Below are 27,375 nucleotides of genomic sequence, written 5' to 3'. Positions count from 1 at the left end.
TATTAACAAAGAAGAAAATATTATCAATATCGCCAAAATTTTATAATTGTATTGTATTTATTCATTTCTTTCCGTAGTTAATTGAAAGTTTTCATTACTCTAGTTTTACAGTGCAAATCTATCAAATAAATAATCTTAATGAAAATGTTTAGGTTCATTCTGTTATTTAGAGTTTAAATTTCTCATTATTATATAGACCCACTGACCAAAAGAAAGGGATTCAAGATTCAATGGTCTCCCAAGCGATGAAGTAAGGGCCAGACTGGAACGACTAAATAGCTACTAAAAATTAACATGTTAAATACTGATCAATCAAGCATTGCTAGAGTCATTAGACGAATGGGAAGAATTTGATGTATAAATGCATTTGGGTTCCTAAAGAGTGTCATAAAGGACTCGCATAGCTGAAATGGATAATACAAAGAAAAGTCAAAAGAAATGTATATGAATTCATACGTAAATGGGCGCATGTGACATATCATACATATAAATCTTATATATAGACATACATACACACACATCACCATATATGCACATATCTACACACATATATACACATGTAAAAAACATACATACACCATCCTTATCTGTAGGCCATAATGTCTCTATATATACACACACACCTTACAGACTACTTAACACACTCAGCATCATATTCTCATGCATATATACAACTCTAAGGATACTACACACATCTACGCATGTGTTCACATGCATAAGCCACATATACATACATACATATGTAGGCAAGTGGTTTGATGTGAGTGAAGGTAGGAGAAATTTAAAAAAAAATAATAGAAAAAAGAAAAACAAATAGATCAAAAAATGTGGAGGAATAAAGATAGATGGAAGGGCGGGGAGGTGGACACCATGTGGCATCCATTGACCGGACAGTACGTATGGATATCAAACAGTGTCCACCAACTGCGACTAAACCTTAATGTATATATTCAAATGCTTGATTTAATCTACCTGGGTGTAATGTTTAAAGTTTAAGTATCCACTCTGATTCAGCTCTACATAATGTCCTATGCCTATCTCCACCCCTTATTGTATGACTGATTATTTCTATCCCTAGAATAGTCAAATCTTGAGGATTACAATTACAATGTTCCACAAAGTGTCGTGAGACACTGTGTGTCATTAATCCTTTGAAGAAGTTAGAACGGTGCTGTCTGAATCTTTCTTGTAGGGTCCTCGTTGTACGTCCAACGTACGGTTTCGGGCATGTACACTTTAGTACATATATAATGTAATCTGACAGGCAATTAATAAACTGTCTAATAGTATAATTGGTATTGTTTTGCACCAAAATAAACGTTTGTACCCTGTTCCCAATATGGTTACAGGTCAAACATCGTGAATGGTTACATCGGAAACAGCCTATGGTTTACTAGGGAGCCATGTTGAATTTTCAACTGAAATAATGTTCAATGGTTTAAGCATGCTTGGGGCCAAGAAACTTTTTAAATTCTAATTTAATTAAATACAACTTTGGGTTTTTGTTCAATGCATTTGGATAGAATTTGGTCATTATGTAGCAGTGTGTAGTTTAATAATATACCGTATTTTTCTAGAATCATTATTAAATTGGGATATAACGAGGAGTGATGGATTTATTTTAGCTTGAATAACTTAATTTTCTCAGTTGTACTCCATTTTGTTTTCTCTATATCATTGAGTTTAATTTGTTTTGTCATCTTCACCTCCTTTACCCCATACATATAATCTAGCTTAATCAATCAGAGTTTTGGGATATCCCTTTTCTAGAAAGCTCATTTCAAGTTTTTTACATGAGTTTCAAAATCCTCATCTTTTGTGCAGTTCCGCCTAATACGTTCCATTTGGCTTCCTGGTATATTGTCTACCCAGGGATGATGATGTCCACTTTTGTAGTGAAAGTAGGAACAACAATCAACTGTCTTGGTATAGGAGGTGGAGATGATTTCATTGTCCTCCACGGAGAAAGTGATTTCAAGAAAATTAACTATAAAGTGGCTAAAATTCCTTTCATTCCTATTTAAGTGATTAGTGAAGTGACAGATTCTTGATCCCCATCCCAAGTAAAAATTAATTAGTCTATGTACAGATGTGTCCCTCATACATTTAGCCTCCTTGCACATTAAACAGCCCTTCTGGTCGTGCCATGCCGTGGCGTACCCCGGTAGCACTAAGTGTCTTTTTGTGCGACTTTTTACCTTCAAATGTGTCTTTTTCGCACAGAAGTGTGAATAGGTAGCACAAGCAACTTCTGCTGATTAACATGATAAGCAGCATGCCTATATTTTGTGTGCGACTTCAGGTTTATCTGCATGCAAAATGCTACATTACAGTGTCAGGGGTACTACTGTGTGACATAACCTGAATGGGCTCTGTGTGGGGTCAAATGTATGTTTTTTTTTCTGTTTTTTTTTTTAGTTCTGGGGGTGCCTTTTGCTATGTGGCCCACAAAGTTCTAGTTACGCCCTTGCATGCAAACACAGAGGGCTGACTAATATATATGGTCACTTTAAAAAGGACTAAAGGTGCCCACACACATACCGATGTGCTCACGATCCGATTTCTTGTCCAATTTTCTCATGAACTTTCACGGGAGCTCCCTTGCCGTTGTGATCACGATTTTGCAAAAAAGACACCCAAACTGTTTTACGATCTCACGATCTATCAGATCGTATGCATCCTGAGATTGGCCATAACAAATTGTGAGTTTAAAAAACAAACAAAAAAAAAACAGGCTCTTGACTATTGGGAAATTTAAATAGCCATAACAATGGGAGGGGCTATCTAGGGAGTATAAAAAGAAGGCACCCTTTAAAATGTGTGTACATTCTGCTCTGCTACTAGATGAGGCTAGGTGTATTCCTGCTGAATCCTGTACATTGCTACTGCGCTCTTTGTATTTGGCTTGCCTTTTACAAAGTTTATTCTACCTGCAAGTGTGTGCTACCTACCTGCATTTTATCCTGTTCCTGAATTCTGTACTGATGCATCCCTATCGGTATAGAGTGTTGGTCGCTGAAGCCGGTGTCCGGGAGATTAGGAAGAGGGCCCAGTGAAGAAGGACGAGAGCATGCTGGACCAAGGAGTGGCTTCTACAAAGGGATACCCGCTCTCACATGTCACTGCTGATGGAGATCAAGGAGAACAACCCGGATGACTACCGCAGCTACCTGCGCATAGATGACGCCACCTTCCAGGAATTGCTGTATCTGGTGACCCCCCCACTTCCAGAGACAGGACACAAGGTGGCGGAGGGCAATCCCTTCTGAAAACAGACTGGGGATACCCTGAGGTACCTTGCTACAGGAAGGTAATTTGAAGACCTGAAGTTCGGGACACTCATCTCACCTCAGTCCTTGGGCGTCATCATTCTGGAGACCTGCAAATCCATTGTTAAAGTGCTACAGTACCACTATTGCAAGGTAAGTAAAAAAAAAAAAACACACCACACATTGGTTTCTTGTGAAAAGAACTTTTTTATTTTTTACACAATATAAAGCAAAAAATAGCCTTCATTTAGTACAATGTGCACTGACCTGCAGGCAACTGAAAGTGTGCACTAAACTGTGTGCAATATACTTTTTTTGGTAACAATTTCACAAAAGAACATTATCACCAAATTTTATGAATCCCAATAGGTAGCCGACTGTATGTGATAGGGTGGGTCAGACGCCAGTTTGAACAGGCCAATACACACATGGCACAAGTACACACTGTGGCCCCGGCTTCCAGCAATGTGTACTTGTGCCATGTGCGTAGTGACCTTGTCCAAATGGCGTCATCACCACCCTATCCCATGCAGCAAGCACCTATTAGAATTCATAAAATTTGGTGATATTAAAAGCAAGAAAAAATTGACATCTCTGTATATCAGGGCGACTCATCCGCTGCATCCAGCAGAGCATTATACAAGGTCGTGCTGGTGCTTGGTGGGGGAGTAATATCTAACTGGGCAGGGGGGGGGGACGGACATACCTATTTGCGGCAGGGAAAAATAGCATTGGGTCGGCTATGTATGTAGAATTTGAGAGATTTTTGCTCATACAGCGACTCAACAGGTCGTAGTTTAACCTGAGAAAATTTCTTTGGATATCTGTATCCATATTTCTCAATGTGCTGTTCACATGAGCTGTGAAATCATCTATTGCATCAGGGGGTTTCTGCAGCAGCCGTTCTGCATTTCGGAAAAAAATGTCCTCACGTTCAGTAAGGTTCTCCTTTCTCCCTTGTTTGTTTTTTTTTCTTTTTTTCGGGTTGTTGAGAAGATGAGGGTCCAGTGGAGTTTCCACTTGTGTGGTATTCTCCGGCTCACTGTCACCACCGAGCAGACTGAGATCCCGTGTGGATGCTAAATCAGGGTCTTGGGTGGGAGTCTATATAGGAAAAAAAAAAAATATTAGTCATGTTTTAACTCCTTTTTTTTTACTATTTTTACAGTTTACGAACACCGTGGAGGAGTGGAACAGCATCGCGGAAGATTTTGAACAACGTTGGAATTTCCCTAACTGCGGAGGAGCCATTGATGGGAAACACATCCGCATCAACCCACCTGCCAACACCGGATCATATTACTACAACTACAAAGGATTCTTCAGCATCGTTCTCATGGCAGTGGTGAATGCCAACTACGAATTTCTGTTTGTGGATGTCGGCAAGAATGGCCGTGCTTCGGATGGTGGGTCCTTCAAAAACACAGCTTTCTACCAGAGACTCGCCAACAAAACCCTCACTGGACCAGACAAAGCACGGCCTAAATTATGTTTTCGTCGCAGACGAGGCTTTTGCATTACATGAACATGTGATGAAGCCATTTGCACAGAGGGGCCCGACCAGAGAGAAAAGGATCTACAACTACCATCTATCCCGGGCACGGCGCATTGTGGAAAATGCGTTTGGAATAATGAGCAACCGCTTCTGCATTTTCCACACCACCATCAACCTACGTGTGGAGAAGATAGACTGGGTCGTGATGGCGAGCTGTGTGCTGCACAACTTTCTGCGAAGAAAATCTACGCAACGAGGACCAGTCCCAGCTAGACCAGAAGATGTAGGACCCCTGGAGGACATTGAAAATCTGACACCTGTGTCTGCACCACCAACTACAACAACATCCACCGCACGTGGCAAAGAAGTGAGGGAGGAGTACATGACCTATTTTAAAAGACCATGTGCTGTACCATGGCAGGAGGACTGTCTGTGAACTACTGACTAAATTGGACATTTGGGATTTAACAACAAAAACATTTAAGGATTTTGGTTTAAACTGTGTCACTACTTACCAAGACTTCTGCAACCTCCTCATCTCCCTCACGCTCAGCCATGAAGACGATAGATTCCCTTTGAGGCTCTTGTTCACTGATGAATGACATCATATGGTAGTACCACAGTGCAGGACTATATACAGTCAGGTCCATAAATATTGGGACATTGACAGAATTTTCATATTTTGTCCTCTATTCACCACCACAATGGCTTTGAAATGAAACAAACAAGATGTGATTTAACTGCAGACTTTCAGATTTAATTTGAGGGTAATTACATCCAAATCAGGTGAACGGTGTAGGAATTACAACGGTTTCTATATGTGCCTCCCACTTTTTAAGGGGCCAAAAGTAATGGGACAAACTAAACAATCCTAAATATAACTTTCACTTTTTAATATTTTGTTGCAAATCCTTTGCAGGCAATTACAGCCTGAAGTCTGGAACGCATAGACATCACCAGACGCTGGGTTTCATCCCTGGTGATGCTCTGCCAGGCCTCTACTGCAAATGTCTTCAGTTCCTGCTTGTTCTTGGGGCATTTTCCCTTCAGTTTTGTCTTCATCAAGTGAAATGCATGCTCAATTGGATTCAGGTCAGGGGATTGACTTGGCCATTGCATAACATTCCACTTTTTAGCCTTAAAAAACTCTTTGGTTGCTTTTGCAGTATGCTTTGGGTCATTGTCCATCTGCACTGTGAAGTGTTGTCCAATGAGTTCTGAAGCATTTGACTGAATATGAGCATATAATATTGCCCGAAACACTTCAGAATTCATTCTGCTGCTTTTGTCAGCAGTCACATCAATAAATACAAGGGAACCAGTTCCATTGGCAGTCATACATACCCACGCCATGACATTACCACCACCATGCTTCACTGATGAGGTGGTATGTTTTGGATCATGAGCAGTTCCTTTCCTTCTCTTCTCTTCCCATCACTCTGGTACAAGTTGATCTTTGTCTCATCTGTCCATAGGATGTTGTTCCAGAACTGTAATGGCTTTTTTTAGATGTTGTTTGGCAAACTCTAATCTGGTCTTCCTGTTTTTGTGGCTCACCAATGGTTTGCATCTTGTGGTGAACCCTCTATATTCACTCTTGTGAAGTCTTCTCTTGATTGTTGACTTTGATACATATGCATCTACCTCCTGGAGAGTGTTCTTGATTTGGCCAACTGTTGTGAAGGGGTTTTTCTTCACCAGGAAAATAATTCTTTTGTCATCCACCACAGTTGTTTTCCGTCGTCTTCCGGGTCTTTTGGTGTTGCTGAGCTCTCCGGTGCGTTCTTTCTTTTTAAGAATGTTCCAAACAGTTGATTTGGCCACACCTAATGTTTTTGCAATCTCTCTGATGGGTTTGTTTTGATTTTTCAGCCTAATGATGGCTTGCTTCACTGATAGTGACAGCTCTTTGGATCTCATATTGAGAGTCGACAGTAACTGATTCCAAATGCAAATGTCACACCTAGAATCAACTCCAGACCTTTTGTCTGCTTAATTGATAATGAAATAACGAGGGAATAGCCCACACCTGTCCATGAAATAGCTTTTGAGTTGATAGTCCCATTACTTTTGGCCCCTTAAAAAGTGGGAGGCACATATTGAAACTGTTGTAATTCCTACAACGTTCACCCGATTTGGATGTAATTACCCTCAAATTAAATATGAAAGTCTGCAGTTAAAGCACATCTTGTTTGTTTCATTTCAAAACCATTGTGGTGGCCAAAATCTGAAAATTATGTCAATGTCCCAATATTTATGGACCTGACTGTATTTCATCTGTGCCAGCTCCTGATTTTTTGGAGTCATCCACCTTCTTTTTTGCTTTGATGTACACTGTCCTGAGATTTTGAATCTTTTGCCGTACAGTTTTCAGGTCTGCATCAGATATGTATTTTTTCGTATACACCAAAAGTTCCTATAGTGCGGCCAACTTGTGCGACTTGTTGTGGAACTGATCTTCCACAGACACTCTTTCGAGTGCAGGATTTCAATGAATCCTGTAATGAATTCACGTTCAGAATCCATGGACATTATCTATGAAGAAGAAAAAAAAATTACATTTAAATATTTGTGTATATAGTTTTGTTAAATGTAATGTTGTTATAGTTCACATTTTTAATGTTTTAATATTTTCTTTTTTACAGGTTATAAAAATGTAATGTTATAGTTCACATTTTTAATGTTTTAATATTTCCTTTTTACAGGTTTTTAAAGGTTTGCTATGGTATTGTAATCGTGTTTTCCTTAACAGGAATGTCATGTGTTCATTTATTGGTAATATGTTTTTCTTTGTTTGACAGTATGGGTCTTCCACTTTTGGGCCTGTTGCTGTTGTAGAACTACAGATCCCAGGATGCCCTAAAAATAATTTTAACATGCTGTTATTTCCCAAGGGTGGGTGGCAGGGCATCCTGGGATCTGTAGTTCCACAACAGCTGGAGAGCTTTAAATGATGTGTGTTTTTAAATGTATGGTGATTATTTTGTTAAATACGTGTTATTTTTTTTTTCTTTTGTAATATTACTTAAAATGTTTTTTTTTTCTGTATTGAGTTATTTTATACATGTTTATTATTAATGTAATATGTTATTTCAATATGAATAATCTTCCTGGAATGTATTTGTTTATCTTGATTAAATATTTTTGGCTATTAATTAAAAAAAAAATAATAATTTGGTTTTCTAATTAATTATTAGGTGGCCCCATTACATTGTTTGCAAGTAAGTGGTTAGGTAGGGGGCACACATTGGTGGGTAGTGGGAGCTTAATGCATGACCCAGCCACCGCCCGCCTAATTCCAGCGGGCGGTGGCTGGGTTATGCATTTATTACCTGGGGGCACACATTGGTGGGCAGTGGGAGCTTAATGCATGACCCAGCCACCGCCCGCCTCATACGGCGTGCGGTGACTGGGTCATTAATTTATTACCTGGGGGCACACATTCGTGAGCAGTGGGAGCTTAATGCATGACCAAGCCACCGCCCGCCTTATTACAGCGGGCGGTGGCTGGGTTATGCATTTATTACCTGGGGGAACACATTGGTGGGCAGTGGGAGGTTAATGCATGACCCAGCCACGGGCGCTCATACGGCGGGTGGTGGCTGGGTCATGCATTTATTACCTGGGGGCACACATTGGTGAGCAGCACATATTGGTGGTCAGTGTGGTTGTATTTAAACTGTACCAATACTCACCAAAAATTGTCCAAAACAAGAATCCAGTGTGCAGGCTCCTCAATGTGCGACTGTCTTGCTCCATACACGATGCTACACAAGATGGCGATGGGGCGTGTCCAGGATCCTGTCTGTCAAATTCCGCGTTGTGCGATGAATCGTACGATTCGTAGTGAGGGAAAAAAAGCCCTCACGATCGGCTTCCATCGTGTTTATGGTTGGCTAATCTGCCCTACAGCACAGCAGATCAGAGGATGCGATGTACGACGAGCTGGGACGCGCATCAGCATCGTGCTTGTGAGTATAAACTCACGATTTGTCCTTTTTTTTTTATTACCCGATTCGTCGTCACTATTTGTCGAAATCGGCCAAATTGGATGAAAAGTCGGTATGTGTGTGGGCACCTTAACTCTGGATTTAATATGATTAAGGTTAAAAGGATACTTTTGTAGCTTTCACACAGGTTTTTGGCAGACTGCCAAATTTTTACTGGAGCCAGCCCCAGAACTTGTGTAATTTAAAGGTGTCCTTATTTTTAGGAATTGTGTGACAGTATGTGGCCCTGACGAAGTTCAAACCTAGGCACAAACCTAATCCTGGCCAAACTACACCACCATGCCAAATTTGCTGGAGCTAGGACCAAAACTCTGGCCATGAAAAACAGACACGCTTTTGCCTGTTTTGAGGGGTACAGACAGATTTCCCAATTTTTACCTATTCTTATAACGTGTAAACTATGCAAGAATTATCGCGCGAATGCCTGAAGACGACTTTTTGAATTTAATTGTTCGAAAAACTGGAGCGCACATACTGGTGAAACACAAAATTAATGGGCAATTGGATTGAAAAGTGATTGTTTTATTTCGGCTTATTGACTTTCCCCCCTAAATAGTAATATCTTTTAATCATGCATATGATTATTTTTCTTAGCACTTCTGCTACATCGTTATCTTTTCAATACTTTTTTGGCGGTCAAACAAGCAAGGCTTCCACAAGGCTGCAGCACTCAGCATGTTATGTGATGGCAGAGACGAGAGAATGGGGGGAAGGATGTTACAGGACACAGAGCTTTCACCAAAAACATTGTTTGGCTACCACACAGTCTGCTACACAAGTTCACAACTTTGATTGTCATGTGAAGTCATAGAGCAAAGAACGGGAGAGGAGAGGAGGGTGGGGACGTGTTGGACTCAGTGGAAACAGAGTTCAAAAGAGTATGCAAAACAAAACCCACACTTCATATTTTAATGTGTTGGCTGTGATTAGCGTATAACATTTTCCTGCTCAACATTTGTGCAATTCCTGCAAAATATAAATCACATTCTGACTATTATCCTAAGAATAAAGTGAGGCCATGTGGGAGAATGAAGTTTGTCACTAAACATGTTTTTCTTGTCTTTCAGCTAAACAGCATTAATCAAGGTTTTCACCCAACTGCTGGATCTTCATCCCTGGAAGAACTTATGGATAAGGCTTATGATAAGTTTCATGTTCAGATCAAAAAAGTACAAATGCTGTTTGGAAGGCCAGGTATTGGTGAAACACTTGTTTATTAGGTTGTGTGCTCTGTGGTTTTATGTTATACAAGTAGGGGCACAGACTCACACTCTGGTTAAGTATCAGCCACAAGAGGCAGAGCAAGCGGTTATGGCTCCTCCATCTAAGAACCCTCCTTTTTACAATAGGGTGTACATGTAATTTGCTTCCCAATGGTTTTTTTTGTAGTTTATTGTCCACAGTTATCTCGAATTTAATCTTTGTTTATTTGTGTTATAAATTCAATATAATTTTCATCAACAATAATCTTTTTTTGCAGTCATTCAGATATAATGTCTGTCAAGAACTCATCTATGACTAGGCAAAAGGGAAATCTTGTCCTTTAACTCAAGTACAATATTCTAAGTCAACTTGAATTTTTATGACAGATGTCAACCTAAAGCTGGGTACACACTTGTCCAATCCTCTGGAGATCAGACCCCAGATCAGACTGTTTATACAATCCTTCTGCAGACCTGTTTGCAAATTCTACATCCAGTCTATGCATACACACTTTTCAGCAGACCTCCAATTTTATCTGCTGAAACAGTCTGATGAAAGGATTGTGTCACCGTACACTCTCTTTCAACCTTTGGCAGACCAGCTGCCACTCACTGGGTTTGTTTGTTCTCTGTACTATACATTTAAGTTGATCAATTGCAATGTTCAGTCACCAATGTTCTTGGATATATGTATATTTTCTGCTGTCATAAAAAAACACAAACAAGAACAACAAATGCCAGTTTGTCAGTAAAATCCTTTTTACATACTCCTTGACAAGTATAAATATGTGGTATTTCTGTGCGCAGTAGAGTTAAATACATTTCAGGGTCATTTTGCGCAATTACTTTGTAAATCTGTAAAAGTATCCACATGTTAATGATATATTTTAAACAAAACAACTACTTGTATTTTACGCACTAAAAGAAAATAAATAAATTTGCTTGGGTAGAATGAGAAATTTAAATTTGCCTAGTCAAAGAGATGTAAACTAGCTCTGACTTTAAGGAGTTTAAGGATGCCACTTTAAGGAGATTTGTCTTCACATAGTTATGTTATCGGGAAGAACCATTTGTAAATTAGACCCTTAAAGTTTAGCACGACTGCTTGTGACTATGGTGTTCATCAGAGCAATAGCTACTTTGAAATACTCTGTTGATAGCAAGAAATTACCACTGATTTCTTCATAGAAAGGCTCTTGATTCAGACCTCCTACTGAGAGACTGTATAAGCAATGTGCAGACCACATTGTTGAAGCTCAATTGTCACTCCTGAAAAGATAACTTCTCAGATTGTCATGGACTCCAGTGTTAAGTTTTCCATTTTTGTTCATTACTATTCTACCACTACTGTCAGGGTTTCAGCCCTTTTGGATCTATCTTCTCAGAATATGTATCATGCTTCAGAGCTATGCTTTGTGAACACGGAAGTTGTTTACGTTAATCCATCTACTTGAAGGGCTGAAACATATCTCTGTCTTGCTTGTTGAATCCATTCATCTTTGTAAGCATAGGTTCTATACTGTTGGGATGGTAGCTAGGCAGCTCTCACATGCTTATTGTAAATATTGAACTTTGAAGTAGAGACTATGAATGCCAGTTTCAAGCTCTATTTCGATCTTGCAAAACTAGAGGGCCTTCTGGAAGATTTTCTGGGGTGGTCTGATTCCCCGACAAATAAAAAGTCTTGCCGGACTATGACCAGTGGTTGCCTATCTCATCAGTCAAGGTACTGTAGCAATCAGCTAACCTTAATGAATATTAAGCAGTTTTCAGTGGGGAGATTGCCACTTTCTTGGCCATCTGTATCCCAGAGATAGAAACATGGATGATCAACTGTATCATTTGGTAGATACTGCGCCCTGTGGAGTGTTCCCTACATCTTGAAATCTGTGAACAGCTCATGATGTGCACATGCAAGAGCTCTATAACTAGTAAATTAGAAAATTCCTAATTTCAGCATCTGCTCATAGAAACTTTTTCTGCTGCAGAAATCTTTTTTTTTTAGCATCAAAACATCAGGGGACTAGAATTAATTACAATGTGCTCATGGCCCTTATTCTACGATGCAAAGGGTTTTCAGACAGTCAAATAGACCAGACTACAGAAATGTGGGACGTCTATACTCTTTGGTGCATGGAATCATGATTTTGCCAAAACCATTTCCAACGACCCTGGTAGGACTTGACAGAAAGCTGGTTCTCTGATCTTTGAAATGCACCATGTTATAGTTAGCCGTTCTCCAGAAGTCACTGACCTACATTCGGTGAGTTCATCAGGTCCTTCCTCCAATGTGTCTCGTGATTCTACAAAGTCAAGCAATCCAGAAAAAAAAAAAAAAATCTCTTTCCGAAGTTTGTCTCAAGATGAGATGATCCAGCTGGCCTACTCTAGGGCTAGTGAGGTGCCTCCATTATGGTATGACTCATTTCACATTGACTTTGGATCTTTTCTGCGCCTGTAGAGATTTGACTTTAGCTGAACAGATGTAGATCTGTGCATAGCAGGCTACATAGATCTCCTTTAACTCCTTTGCAATATATTATATATACAGTACTAGTTCTCATGGTCTCTTAAGTGAGCTAGGACAAGAAGGTGTTGCAGGCAGTTGTAGCAGTGCTCATTCCTTTCCCACACATAACAATGTTTTTTTGTAATTCCCATTGTGAAACTGTCATATTACCTGAAGCTGGAATTTTTTTTTTTTTTTCACTTACTCTTAAATCCTCTTCCCCCAAGTCCAAATGTGTAACACAGATCAGAAGTCCATTTTGTGCACTTTAGATCTGTGCAGGTTTTTTTGGGTTCATTATTGCTACTTTTATTCTTTGCTACTTATGTTTCCTTACACATCTTTGCTGCAGCCACACTTAAAAGCTCCTCACGGTGCCCCAGGTCCTGTGAGACTCTGCAAGCGTCGGATGTCTTTTCTTGCGTCCTTTTCCGCCGAAAATGCGTCTTGGTTTCAATGTGATGTGACCAGAATGTACCTGCAATCTGTGCTGATTAGATGTTATGCAACACTTGTATCTGAGTGAGACGGAGTCCTCTGATTCTGTATACGAAGTGCTACAGTGTAGCGGCTGTAGCTTTCTTCAATCCAAGTTCCGTTGTGGTTCATCTATAGACTCAGGTGCACACAGATATCCAAGTGTCGCATATCTAATTAATCAGCACAGTCTGCTAGTGCATCCTAGTCGTTTTGCATTGCCACTTAGACACATAATTGGTGAAAAAGACACCAGACGCTAGCTGAGTAACACTGGATCTGGCGGCTCACTCACGCCAGGCAAGTCACGCTGCATGGTGCATTGGTGCTAGATGTATGAGGACACATCTGTTTGCAAAAAGGTTCTTGATTGGGAGCGGTGGTTAAACGGGATTGCCTTGTCACTTATATTGTTTGTGTAGTCCCCAATTGTGAGTTTGTGCCCCTCCATTTGACATCTGAGAGAAGAATTTATTGGTACTTTTAAAAATAAATTAAAAGTTGTCTTAGTAGTTTTATTTATGGTAATGGACTAATATGAGACAGAAATATTACTCAATTTGGTTAGTAGAATTTGCACGTTATTTGCAGAAATGTGATCCTAACAGACCTGTAACATTTTTTCGTGTGGCAACAGGAGAAGACTGGAAGACAGCACGAACCATGAACTCTTCCTCTCTTCACATCCTGCAACCTCTTGATATTCAGGTGCAAGTGGAGAAGGCCATGGTAGAACGAGACAGCCGAATGCCTAGGTAAGGAGTCCCTTACCTTGTCAGCTGCTCTGGACAAATACTGGAGATATAGATATATATATATATATATATATATATATATACATATAATATATATATATATATATATATATATATATATATATATATTTTTTTTTTTTTATAGCAGGCTGAAACCCGGCACTCACCAGTCCTTTGGATGATAAACTTCCTCTGGTGCCCTCCAATAGGGTGATAATTCCCCATAAATAGTCCACTATATCCAAAAAGCGGCACTCAGAGACTTGAAAATAGCAAAGAAAGGACCCCCTCCGGGGTAACTTTATTCAGTCATGGTCGACGTTTCGGGGAGCTTGTCCCCTTTCTCAAGACAACATTTATTGTTGTCTTGAGAAAGGGGACAAGCTCCCCGAAACGTCGACCATGACTGAATAAAGTTACCCCGGAGGGGGTCCTTTCTTTGCTATTTTCAAGTCTCTGAGTGCCGCTTTTTGGATATAGTGGACTATATTTTTATATATATATATATATATATATTATCCTTTTAAGTGACCCTCAGTTCAAACTATTTTATAAGTGGTAGAAACCATTCAATACTCAGTTTCTGTATTCTTTCCTTCTCATGAGCTTATGAAATGTGTGAGAATTTTTGGGCATTTCATCATATAGTAATATGTTTTTGCACATATTTCTCTTTTATATACATTCATTTCTTTGGTACAGATTCTGCTGGTCTGGATCTCACTCAGCTGGCATGTGTGTGGCAGGTGCATTAAACTCTGCTCTTGTCTCCTATAGGTTTAAGGTGTCTGGTGAGTTGCCATTATTGCGTATGAAGATCTCGGACCATAAAATACAAGGAGTGTTTGGACTTGTTAATAGCATTCCCCTCCCTGAGCAGCATGCCAGCACCCCAACAGCTAAGGACAAAAGGGTGAGTATGACCACAGAGAAATGCGTTGTCTTCCCATCAGGAATAAGAGACATGGACTTTTCGTGCCCTTGTGTCTTGAAATTCTTTATATTTATCTACACATGGCAAATGATGTGAATGCCACATCAGCACTGATAAGATGCATGAATACTGCAGGTAGCGTGCATAATGTGTACCGGCAATCATGTGATGGTAAATGTGTGGAGGCCGATAAAGCATGTAAACACAGCGTGCCCTGGGCTAAAATACGTGGGCTCACAATGCAGCACAAATCTGTAGCATTTCACACTTAATGTACCCTAATATTAAATAATGTGTAGCAACAAACTTCTCTTTCTGCTTTGTCCAGATTCGTACCCGCCCTATTTTAACTAAAAGGCCTGAAAAAATCCTTAAACGAGAGATTGAAAAGTCACTTCTTCTAGAGGAAGAATCATCTGGTGAGCAGAGGATAAGCACACAATATGTTTGATTTGTCTGTGCATGTTGAGAAACACAGCTGCATTACTACTGTACTTGTTCATTCCAAACTTTCTATGACTTTAGGGAGTTAAATACAGTTCTACATACGCATGTGCTGTGACATTTATATGACATTCATTCTATTAATGCCTTTAATAACATAAGCCAGAGGTTCCCAAACGCGGTCCTCAAGACTCCCAAACAGTTCAGGTTTAGAGATGTCTATGGTTGAACACAGGTGGTTTTATTAGTACCTCAATTTAATTTAACCACCTGTGCTCAATCATGGGTATCTCTAAAACCCAGGGGCGTATCTATAATGGGTGCAGGATGCGCGGTACACACGGGCCCCCGGGTCCAGGGGAGCCTGCACCGCACACCCTGCACCCATATTGTTTAAAACTTACCCCTCCACCCATATTGTTTAAAACTTACCCCTCCGAGGTCCCACGCCAGGTGTCAGCGCTGTACAAAAAGCCGGACAAATGGCCGCCGCGGCCATTTTTCTGGCGTTTTGCGCATGCGCAGTAGACTGTGAGCACACTCTAGTGTGCAGAGTCTACTAATGCTCAGGTAGCCGGCCAGCCACGTTAGTCGGCTGCCGGCCGCCGGGAAGAGAGGAGGGGGCCCAGGACGGGGAATGGACATGGGCCCCATCGTCTCTAAAGATGCCTCTGCTAAAACCTGAACTGCTGGGGAGCCTTGAGGATTGCGTTTGGAAACCTCTGAGGTCACAAGCATTAACACAGAGTAGCCATGTGCCATAGATCAGAATCTGTGAGGAAAAAGAGTGGTGGGAGAAGTTTAAAAGGATAAGTAAGACGTGGTGAGCAGTGTGGGGGCAAAATATTTCCCAAAAGGTGTGTCAAAATATTTCCCAAAAGGGGTCTAGAAATCTTATTTCTTTTGCAGCAAGGCTGGGGAACACTGGACAATGGGATTGTAGGTTGGGGCTGGAGCTGGCATTTAATGAAACTGTAGCTTTAAATCCTAAACTCCTCCCCTCTTCAATCTCACAATTCCAGTGTTCTTTAAGTGCCTGAGGAATAGGGCATCATTTAAAGGGCTGCTGTGCAGCTCTTTTCTTGTATCTTAGATTTTTCATTTTCTTTTGTCATTTAAATTTTTCTTTTTAGTTAAAAAGCTGTGCTTTTGAGTGCGACGGCTGCTCTATGTGGTCAGCGGACCAGCGCGCGCGGGGGGGGGTGCTTAGCGGCAACCCCCCTTCACAGCACTTCGGTCTCTGTTTGAGGGTGCCAGCAGAGGGTGTAGTCCGGGATGGCAGCCGCCGTTTTTCCTGCCCACCCATACACACAGGGGGTGCGCGCGCGCTGACAGGCTGCCCAGGTGAAGCAGGCTTGAACAGAGTTTTCCCCAACACTGGTAAGTACAGTACTCCAGGTCTGGGGAGCATGGAGGTGGAGGGTGTGGAACTTCCAACGCTGCAATCCCTTTCCAGCAGCAGCATGGCATATGAGCCCTGCCTTCAGCAGGGGATGCACAGAGAGTCTTTCCTTTGCAGGAACTGCTAGATTCTACTGCGTCAGGATTTAAGACTGGGTTCTCACATTTGGCAAGCTTTTTTAGGAATCCTCTGCTGTGCATGGTACAGGTAGGTGGAGGGCTCCATTAGAACTTTTGCATACGAAGGAACTTGCGAAGACTTATGCTGTCTCTAAGGGTGAGGACCTATTGTCCTTTTTCGACACCATGCTGCTGTGCGCCACTCTCTAGGCGGTTTAAATATGGATTCCCAAGTGGTAGCTCTGGGTCTGCCCAAGTGTTGGCGACGGAATGTCATTACTTTCCCTTCGCCGAAACTCTACGGTCTCATCATGGAGGCCTAAGAGACGCTGGATTACGAGGTCTCCATTACTCGCACGTTTGTTTTCAAAGAATTTTGTATCCGAGTGAAAGCACCTCCCACAGTTGCTGCTGCGGCAGCCCTTTAGCTCAACATACGCCCCTTCCTGTTCAGGGCTCAGCGTCAGTTATGGATACACTAGCTAAAACTTGGAGGATTGTCTGCTGTCTAATAGGTTCTCAGGTCATGATTCAGCCTTGGAAAGTACTGTTCTTCTTGTGGCTGTCCCTACTGGCGGGGTTAGCGTTTTCAAGTTTACGCTCCTATTTTCGGGGTGGTGCGTCCTTGGAAGGTCTGTCTACCACAAGCTGATTCTGGTGAACCGCGCTATTATCAAATGGAATGCTTCAATATCTTTCAACATTAAAAAATAATAATATGCATATTCATAAACATGGGTAATATAATCATATAGAATATAAATTGTTTAAACATACACAGCGGCTTGGTTGAGTGTAATCAAATGGTTTTAATATCAAATAAAATCACATAACAAATTGGAAAAAGAAATAAAATCAATGAGGATCACCTCATATATAAGATGCAAGGTTCAGTCCAATGCAATGGTGGGTCCAATAAATTATATTGGCATAAAAGGGACAGTCTTGTGACAATCATATGGTTCAAGTTAATTATAACCTGTTGTATACAGACATGAGTCACTATTCAATCCGGATTAATGTCCAGCAATAAATAATTACCAGCCTCCAGTGGAGCGTCACGTCCTGATAAAGTCCAAAACTAAAAGCATTTGCTACTGAAGAAGGTGTGGGTTATTCCACATTGAAACGCGTTTGGCTGTTCCCCCCCACCATCATTCCAATTGGGATATCACTAATTTGATTCCGGACCGGCTAACACATCTATTCCAGCCCACTCCTGTATCTGGAACCACGCATAATATACTGCCCAGTTTTGGACTTTATCAGGACGTGACGCTCCACTGGAGGCTGGTAATTATTTATTGCTGGACATTAATCCGGATTGAACAGTGACTCATGTCTGTATACAACAGGTTATAATTAACTTGAACCATATGATTGTCACAAGACTGTCCCTTTTATGCCAATATAATTTATTGGACCCACCATTGCATTGGACTGAACCTTGCATCTTATATATGAGGTGATCCTCATTGATTTTATTTCTTTTTCCAATTTGTTATGTGATTTTATTTGATATTAAAACCATTTGATTACACTCAACCAAGCCGCTGTGTATGTTTAAACAATTTATATTCTATATGATTATATTACCCATGTTTATGAATATGCATGTTATTATTTTTTAATGTTGAAAGATATTGAAGCATTCCATTTGATAATAGCGCGGTTCACCATATTCCTTGTACTTGTATATCTATTAGGGGGCTGACTACCCCCTTTGGACCTGCAGCTTAGACAGCGCCTCTGATATCCATTTGTATTACAAGCTGATTCTGCCTCACAGAGGTTAGTTTTCCAGAGGCAGTTTTTCCAGTACCACTCACGGTTCTGGGGATACAGCTCCAAGGAAGCGTAGTGCCTAACTGGGTATATCTCATACCCAGTTCATGTGCAAATGGTAGGGCGGTTGCTCCAATTCAGAGACCATTGAGTGACTTCTTCAGGCACCTTGGTGCTAGGCATTATTTGCTATGGTTTCATCTTTGACCTCGGAGGTACGTCATCAAGGCATTGCTTTTTGGTTTTTAACATCACTCTTCTCCAGGAACGGCGAACACTGTAGCATTGGACCATGCTATCATTCATCTCCTCTAGACCAGCATTTTTGCTCCAGTTTCGCCGCAGGAATGGAAACTGGACTTCTATTTCCTTTCTGATTTGACTGCCGAACGGCTCATTCCCACACGATTTTCTATCTTTATGCCTTGAGCACCAGGGGGTAGGGAGTTCAGTCTGAATGAACTCTCTACGATCAGAGCACCAAAGCACGGAGGCCAACAAAATGCTCTCTAGGTGTCTGGAACGCATATCTTGATGTTCCGTTTTGGGCAAGTGGTCTTTTGTCCTCAATCAGCAATCGAATCTGCCCCCTGTCTGTGCCGGGCCCTACAGTATGGTGGAGCCCCAGCTCCGTGTATTGCAGTGAACTAAGGGTGGTGATGCCGCGCATATTGCACATAGAAGGTATCACAACTATGCCCTCTTCAGATGTTATGCTTGTGTAGGATACTTTGGCTTCATAGTTACAGACCTTCCTAGGTCGCTTGTTTCAAGTACTTTTGGATCATTGTATCCCAACTTTCGCAAGTTCTCCCCTGCTTCCTTGTCTGCGCTTTCAGCTCTTGGGGTGGCCTTTTCGACAACTCTTGTGACAACTCTTGTTGTTCTCTTGTGGCGGACAGTACATGGACCCTACTGAACGGTTCTGTTGGTGCCTAGTCCGTCGATCTTGCGGAGCATTAGGTTGTTTGGCATGATGGTCTCCACTTAGAAGACTATTCAGTGCACCGGATCCACTCACAGGAGTTCCAGTGAGTAATAATCCAGACAATCACCAGAATATCCAGCGGTAGAGGACAATCCTGAGAGTTGTTAACGTTTTTCTCCATTGTGACAGTATAACTGTTTCATCAGAACCTTCTGGAACCTATTGGAACACTTTTGGACACAAGTTATATGCCCTTAATCTTTGCAGAAGCCGCTTCCCCCTCACCTGCTACTGGCCGATGACGTGTTGCTTCCACAGATGCTGTCCCACCACATACCAGGTGGGCGTCTCTTACATCACACAGGGAGCGTAATTCAATGAGTGAGCATTATGTTGGCATTTGGGTTTACTGATGATTACAATATCTTGGATTATTTATTTGTCCCATTTAAAAGTGGTGTCCTAACTACACTGGAACCTTAAGTCGGAGTGGACTGTATTTTATCAGGACAGTAAAGATTTTACCTTTTTATATACTGTATATTTTTAACATTTCAGCTCTATTGATTGTTTTTTTTACATATATTTACGGTATATTGCATGCCTACTTAATTATGCTTTATTAAATAATTTTGTAATTATTCTTTAGTGCTCCCCTTTGTGCTTTTATGATCAAGTGACTGCAGGCAGAAGAGAATAGATTAGGAATTGCGGAGCCAATCGACTTGTATGTAATTAACCTACAATGTGAGAACTGATGACTCCAGGAGCAGATGGAGATGTTCAACCGCCTTGTGAAAGCAATGAGCTAGCCCGCAACGGCACGGTTTAGTTAGTACTGATGAGGGGCAAGCCAGTTACCCCAGCTGATGCGTGGTCTGCTGGAACTGTGCTACTTTCTATAGTCTGGTGTTTGTCGAGCTGTGTTTTAGGGTTATATGTAACATCTGTCGGTTTGTCAAAGCTGCCGATCATCAGTGGCTTTCAGCAATAGTTTTAAAATGGTAATAAGTCATCAACAAACTGACAGTAAATATACTTCCTAGTCAAACATAATGTATGTCTCCTTACTAAGGAGGAGATTTAATAAAATATGGAGAGAGATAAAATTGTGAGAGAGCAAGCACCGACCAATCAATTCCTAACTGCCACTTTCCTGGCTGTGTTTGAAAAATGACAGGGAGTGATTGGTTGGTACTTTATCTCTCACAATTTTATCTCTCTCCAAGCTTTATTAAATCTCCCCCTAATTCTACAATGAACCGCCAGGAAGTGTTTCAGAGAAAAAATAATAATACAAACGCAAGTTGAGTGTTACTGGCTACACCAGCAAAGACACCTCTGTATGATGGTGGTGCTCCAAGGTACATACTTTGCTTTTAGGTTGTCTGATGTTACGTACAGGGAATTTTCTTACTCCTTTCCTTTCTTTAATGTTATCATTTAGACTCAGATGAAGAGTTCTTTGACACAAGAGATGATGCATTATCGGTTGTAAAAACTAAACCTATCCAGAAAGAAACCTCAGTGGAAGATGAAGCTGGATCTACAGTAAAAACCAGCTATGAGGAGCTGACTGATCTTCAGCTGAAGTTTGAAGTAAAAGAAGTAAGTAATTTGAAATACATTGATGGTTTAGAATGCATTGATAGTCTACTTCATTGGTGTATGGGTGGTCTAAACATTTCATTTTATCTCACTAGGTTACATTAGAAATGACTAAACAACAGGAAAATCAGGAGACTACCGTCTTGGTCTTCCGTATACAGCAACTGGGAACTGAGGCCTGTGTTAAGACCTATGACCTCAGAGCTATATCATACTTGAAGAAGATTACTCTGGACTACTATGATATTCTAGGTAGTACACTGAGATCCAATGTTTTCTTGTTACTGATATCCGTTTCTGGCCAAGAGAATAATCTATTTTCTTTTAAGAAATAGTTACAATAAGAAGTAATAAACAACAAAGTAACAAATTCACACACAGGGCCGCATTCAATTAGCCACGATTATCCCTAAAACTGGCGTTAAACAGTATTTTTCATGAAAAGTTTTTGTGGAAAAGTTATCGGGCATTTTAGATTCCGGGTCTTTTTGCATGGCGTAAAGTCCTTTTTCAGCTTTATGTTTTCCGGCACCCTGGAGAAGGTGAAAACTTTTCCAAAATCTCAATTTCTGGGTAAAAAGTTGGGACATAACCCCTTGGGCGCCCCCTTTAATGATTAATAAGGGAAAAGTAATTTTTTAAATAGCTGAATCTGGCCAATAATATCCGTTTCGGGGTGAAAAAAATGGGTTTAACATAGTAGGAATAGGTATTTTAAGGGGCTGTATGAATGGAATAGGTGTTTTAAACATTGCAGTGGTGACAGGTGTATTTTAGATTTTTTTTTTCTTTTAAAAGTCCCCTAAAATTACACCAAAACATACTTACACCCATTTTAATGTACCCCTATTTTAACTACAGCATTTATTTTACCAAAAAAATATTGCTTTCTATAATTTTTTTATTGTTTTAGACAGATTATAACAGCCAATTAACACAATTTAAGAACCCCAAAATCTTTCTTTATGGCCACTAAACACACTTCTACACCATTTTCCTATCTTCGTTTACCTTTTTTTGGGGACATAGGCTGATTTACCTTTTTACAGAAATCATCCCCGAATATTTTTTCGGGAGAATAAGTTTTGTCCAGTTTTTACGCGATAAACGGGTGTGTGCATACATGCACAAAGGGTTTTGTTCCGTAGATGGGTCCGATAAGTTTATGCACGGAAACTTAAGGGTTTAACACATCTAATTGAATTCCCTTTTAGGCCCGTATTCAATTAGCTGCAAAAACTGATGTCTTTTGCCAAATAAACCTGTGAAATAGGCTGATTTTCGCCCCCCCCCCCCCCCCCAAAAAAAACAATGAAAATGGGAGGGCCAATAAAAAATGGCGAAAATAGGTGAAAAACTCTGGAAATTGCATATGTACCCCAAAAATGGCTGACTTACATCGGAAATTATTTTAGAACTGTACGATTGGCCATAATAAAAGTATTTTGGGTACTTAAATTGCGTTGGTTGGCGGTAATTTGCGTATATGGAAAAACATTACGTATGAAAGAAAGCTGATTTTTTTTTTTCCAGGAAATTATTGTTCCACGTAAATTGGGGGTACGTTAAAATGAGTGCAAGTATAGTTTTGTGTCGTCAAAGCACACCTTTAAAAACGTTAAAACGCCTGTGCGGCCACGTGCGATGTTTAAAACACTTGACGCATCCATACCGCCCGTGAAAAACTAGACCCAATACGTTAAACTCATTTTAAACAATAATTTTTTATTTTTTTTTTCACTCAAAATTTGACTGTCGTTTTTCGCCAAAGAATGCAACTAAAAAATGTTGTGGTAATTTATCATTAGGGGGGTGTCCAAAGGGTTCTGAAAGAAATGCCCACATTTTTAGTCAAAAATAGTAATTTTGCATTTTTTTTTCTCCTGGTCTGGGATGGAGAAAACTTTTCTCCTGTTTTTTTATTTATTTATTTTTATTTTTTTTGCAGTTTTCGCCTGTTTCCCATTTTCGCCTGTTTGTTGGGTTTTTTTTGGGCGAAAATTGTCAGATTTCGCTGATGGCGAAAAAAAACACACTTTTTCGCCGCTAATTGAATATGGACCTTAATTTGAAAATATGCCTGACGTTCCACTATGTTATCATATTCCACATTCTCCAGTGTGAGGTTTTTACAGCTCTGTGCCTAGCCTCTGTGTATTGCAGCTATCATTCATGGGCCCATGGCCCTTTTCCTGCATAATACAGTAATTTAAACAAGAAATAAATGCCTCTTTACATCATAATGTATGTTGCTTTCTAAATTCATCCATGGAGGAGTTGAGCTTGTTTTAACACATTAATTGTGTTTTCCATGTTTAGATGGCTTGACTGGGTATGGTATATTATGTCGACATTTATAATTTAGTCATGGTGATAATGTCGACATCATGTCAATAATTAGCATGTCGATACTTATGAATTGTCGACATGTTCATAATGTTAGCAATCTTTTTTCTGAAGGTGCCGCAAACCTAACCGTTATGTTCACCTTTTTCACTATGTCCACATGTATGATGTTGACATTATGGGCCGTATTAAATTAGTTTTGCACCCACGATACTTTTTCGCATTCCGGACTTTTTTCGTGTACACCGCATATTTTAGCCGTGGAAACTTATCGCGGGTGTCCCAGCGATTTGCCGTATTAAATTCCAAAAGACGCAAAAGCGCAACCCAGGGAATACAAAACAGGCGAAAGTGCTGTCAGAATTGGGGAAATCAGCCTGACACCCCCTAAAAGATGCACTAACATTAGATCAATGTACATGCCCCCGATTTGCTCTAATAAAGCTGTTTGGGGTACTTAAGGTGTGTCAATATCTTCTAATTAGCGTCTTTGCACAAGTGGTGAAGAATAGCATTAAGCAGGTTTTTTTTGTGAAAATAAGTAGGCCTGTCAAATTTGAGGTACATGAAAATGGGTGCAAGCATAGTTTAAAGTCGCTAAAGTTAAATTTTAAAAAACGCACCTGAAGCAAGCACCTGCAATCCAAAAAATACCTCACCCATACTTGCAAACCCCCCAAAAGTCTAATTTGCTAGGTTTTTAAGTTTGTACCTCCACTTTGCACTTTTTTGCCCTTTTTTCTTAGTCTTTTTTGGGGTGTTCCTATATTTTTTTTAGTTTTTTTGACGCAGTTATCCTTTGGGGGGGGCTGTCCCAAGAGTTCTGAGTGGTTACCCCACCTTTGCACCCCCAAATAAAAATTTTGCACTTCTTTTCTCAAACTGTTCAGAGGCAAATCTTTTTCGCCTATTACATTGCGTTTTCGCGTACGTGAAAAGCGGACGGAATTGAATACGGCGATACTTTTCCCACAGGCAAAAAGTCGCAATCGGCGATACTTTTTTGCGGATCTCGGCTTTTTCGCTTCTAATTAGGGATGTGCAGGCTCGAATAGGTTTGAGTTTGCACGCCGAGTTCGGATTTTTCCCTCCAAAAAAACAAAGTCCAGGAATGATGATGTTTGTCCCTGCAAGATGACGTTTTGCCTCTTTCTGAGTTCCGTTTTTTTGGAAGGAAAAATCCGAACTCGGCGTGCAAACTCGAACCTATCCGAAGCCTGCACATCCCTACTTGTAATTGATTGCGGCCCTATGACTCCATAGTGCTTCACTTTATTGGCTGATACACAGCATTATACAGTGCTTACTAAAAAAAATTTTTTTATTCTAGATTTGTTGTGTTTTCTATTTCTTTTGAAGTATTTGTTATTATGCAGTGTTTTATATTTTTTTTTTTTACCCTGGAATACATTTCAGGCCATTGTGCTCTCTATATTGGTTACTGTTCTTAAGCTCATAGAGTGAAGCCAGAATGGAATAGTAATTTATTTAGCAGATATTGCAGATGGGCATTGTCACGACCTGCCGTCCAATTCTCCAGATACTTCAATCTGAGAATCGCCAACTGTGATTTATGGTTACCTCCGGACGTGCGGTTACTCTAACACAGTTCTGCCACCACCAACGAAGTTAACGGGAGTCGTTAGGTTCTCCCCTTATATCTCAATATGCACACTCACTTACATATAGGTACGTAGCTTTGACCTCACAGGCTCGTGAATTCGACAAGAACACGGAGAATACACTGGATTAAGAATGTTTAATCCGAAAAATATTTCCAAGGTTATTGATTACAGAAAAAGGTAGTACAAATATGGACAATACAAATATATCACAAATAGGTTCAGAAAATAAAAGGAATGAAAAAGAACCCAGAGTCTTTACATCTAGACTCCGTCGTGAAGGAGACACGGTAGCATTGGGCACAAGAACACTTATCACTGAGGGAGATGCATAGTTATACCCTCACAGCTGCACTAGCCCCCACCTTTGGGTTTTTCACTCTTTCATTGCTGTACACTGGGCATTAAGAAATCTGCCACACCCTTCCATATTGTCTATAGGAAGTGGGGGTCTTGAAACAGTGTGAAGGGGTCTTTAGAAACCAATAAGCAGGTAACATACCCTACATCTCTGTCATCTCCCTCCTAAAGGATTTTGTATCCCATGACCTGGCTTGACTAGGTCTGACCATCTGCATTAAGGATGTATCTCTCCCCAAACTTTATGGCCTGTAGAGATAAGAGATGGTTATCTAGATGCCTGGTTCCAGGAAGACAAATCTTCTCCAAGCCTTGTATTCCTACAGGGCAAATACAGGACACTGCCTAGAATCCATGTTGATGCACACATTTATATATATATATTTACATGACATCATTCCTGGCGATTATTCTCGGGAATAAACGCCACACCTCCCCCTGAAGATGGGCACAGGAGAGACAGTGATCCACCTATCACATTCTCTCCTGTGACCCCCACTACCATGTCTTCTCATGGCAGTGCAGCAGCTTCTAAATCCACCAAGGGGTCAGATTTCTGATCATTTTCATTTAGGTGACACATGGCTATTACACAAGCTTCCGTGTTATGCCAAGCTATGAGCAGATTACTGTGGTGCACAGTCTGCCTCTTCCACCCATCCTCTTGTGCCAACATATTATTGACATCTTGGAGATGTGGTACTAGAAGCTGGGGACTTTCCCAGGCAGCCTGTAGCTTGGTCAGCTGCATAGGGCTCAGCACCAGGCCCTTTTGACCTAACTCAAATGTACCCTCCCTCATGCTGCAGTCATACCAGAGCATCTGTTTCTTCTGAGCAGCATTCAGATCGTTCTGCGCCATTCCCCTTAGGGACTGCAACTCCTCCCTGAACGTCACCATGTATGACACCACTGACATTTCAGGGGGAATCAATTTACCTTCCCACTCTTTCCTAACCAAATCTAAGTGGTTGCACACCCTGCACCCGCATAGGAGTCCAGAGGGTTCCTGCGACACATCGCAGTATGGCAAGAGGAGATGCGGCAGGAACCTCTCCTGGTCTCTTCCCTGGGATTTCACAAATGTCCTAAGTATTTGGTTTAGGGTGCTGGACTGGGATTCAGACCGGTGGGAGTACTCGGCAATACCTAACATAGACACAACCTTCTCATCAACCTTAGGGGTAGACCATGCAGTCATAGCCTCCACCATGTCTGGTTGTGGGTGAAGGATACCTCCTTCTACCCTGTGCCTTGAGAACGGCACATCACTCATGCTTTCTGGGCAGTCCTGGGCCTCCAGCTCATCTGACCAGGTCTGAATCACTGCTAGTTCAGGTAGGGAGTACTTCCCTTTATCACTCTGCCCTGGCTCCATCTCCTTACACAGTATCTGGGAGTGATCAGTGTCAATCTCTAGCTCCCTGGGACCTACAACAGGAGAAGGAACTTTTGCAATCTCCATGTCAGTCATTGGAGACAACGTACAATCAGACATCACATTTTTAAACAGTTGGTTACCAGCCTGCACTTCTAATTCAAGGGGTAGGATGCTTAACTGTGTCAGCTGTGACTCTGACACACCCTCCTCCCTCACAGGATCATCTAATGCATTACTATCAAGCATTCCAGTCAGGTTCTTATTCAACAGCCCAGTGGGGATTGTATGGCTTATGACTGGGTCAGTGGTGTGTGACAGGATCACAGGTTCTGCAGCAGGAAGTTTGAGAGTAAGGTTCTCTCTGTCATAGTTAATTGGGGCTAGAATCCTTTCCTCCCCCTCATGACCTGTCTTAGCACAGAGATACATCACATACTGAGAACTATATACTTTGGCCCTGATACCTGGACCATCAGTTGCCATACAAACGGGTAGACTCTAAAACACGTCACTGACCCTACCAGATTCCATCTTGAAAACTTCCCGTCTTCCTAGATCTGCTGGACTGAGGGTCTCTGTGTGAGGGTGGGGAGACTTTGGACATACAATATTACTGTCCTCTGTGAGTGCTAGCAGACCACTGCTCATTCCTTCAGGGATTACTGCACAGCTCCTCTGTACTGCTTCCTCCCTGGTACTTACAATTATGGCAGGAGTCACATCAGACAC

At 41.0% G+C, this 27,375-nt stretch overlaps 1 protein-coding gene across 1 annotated transcript in view; it reads left to right on the top strand.

Moving 5' to 3' along the window:
• VPS13C (vacuolar protein sorting 13 homolog C) overlaps positions 1-27,375 on the top strand; it is a 452,448-nt gene that overhangs the window by 175,786 nt on the left and 249,287 nt on the right. Inside the window, exons 23-28 of the mRNA XM_088446402.1 lie at positions 9,842-9,968; positions 13,600-13,717; positions 14,495-14,630; positions 14,980-15,070; positions 20,777-20,937; positions 21,033-21,189. Coding sequence (XP_088302528.1) covers positions 9,842-9,968; positions 13,600-13,717; positions 14,495-14,630; positions 14,980-15,070; positions 20,777-20,937; positions 21,033-21,189 — 790 coding nt within the window. The remainder of the gene's footprint in view (positions 1-9,841; positions 9,969-13,599; positions 13,718-14,494; positions 14,631-14,979; positions 15,071-20,776; positions 20,938-21,032; positions 21,190-27,375) is intronic.

This window comes from Taudactylus pleione, unplaced genomic scaffold (genome assembly GCF_031769625.1).
Source record: "Taudactylus pleione unplaced genomic scaffold, aTauple2 ptg000019l, whole genome shotgun sequence".
Lineage (NCBI taxonomy): Eukaryota > Metazoa > Chordata > Amphibia > Anura > Myobatrachidae > Taudactylus > Taudactylus pleione.
This window is presented reverse-complemented; position numbering and strand designations above follow the sequence as displayed.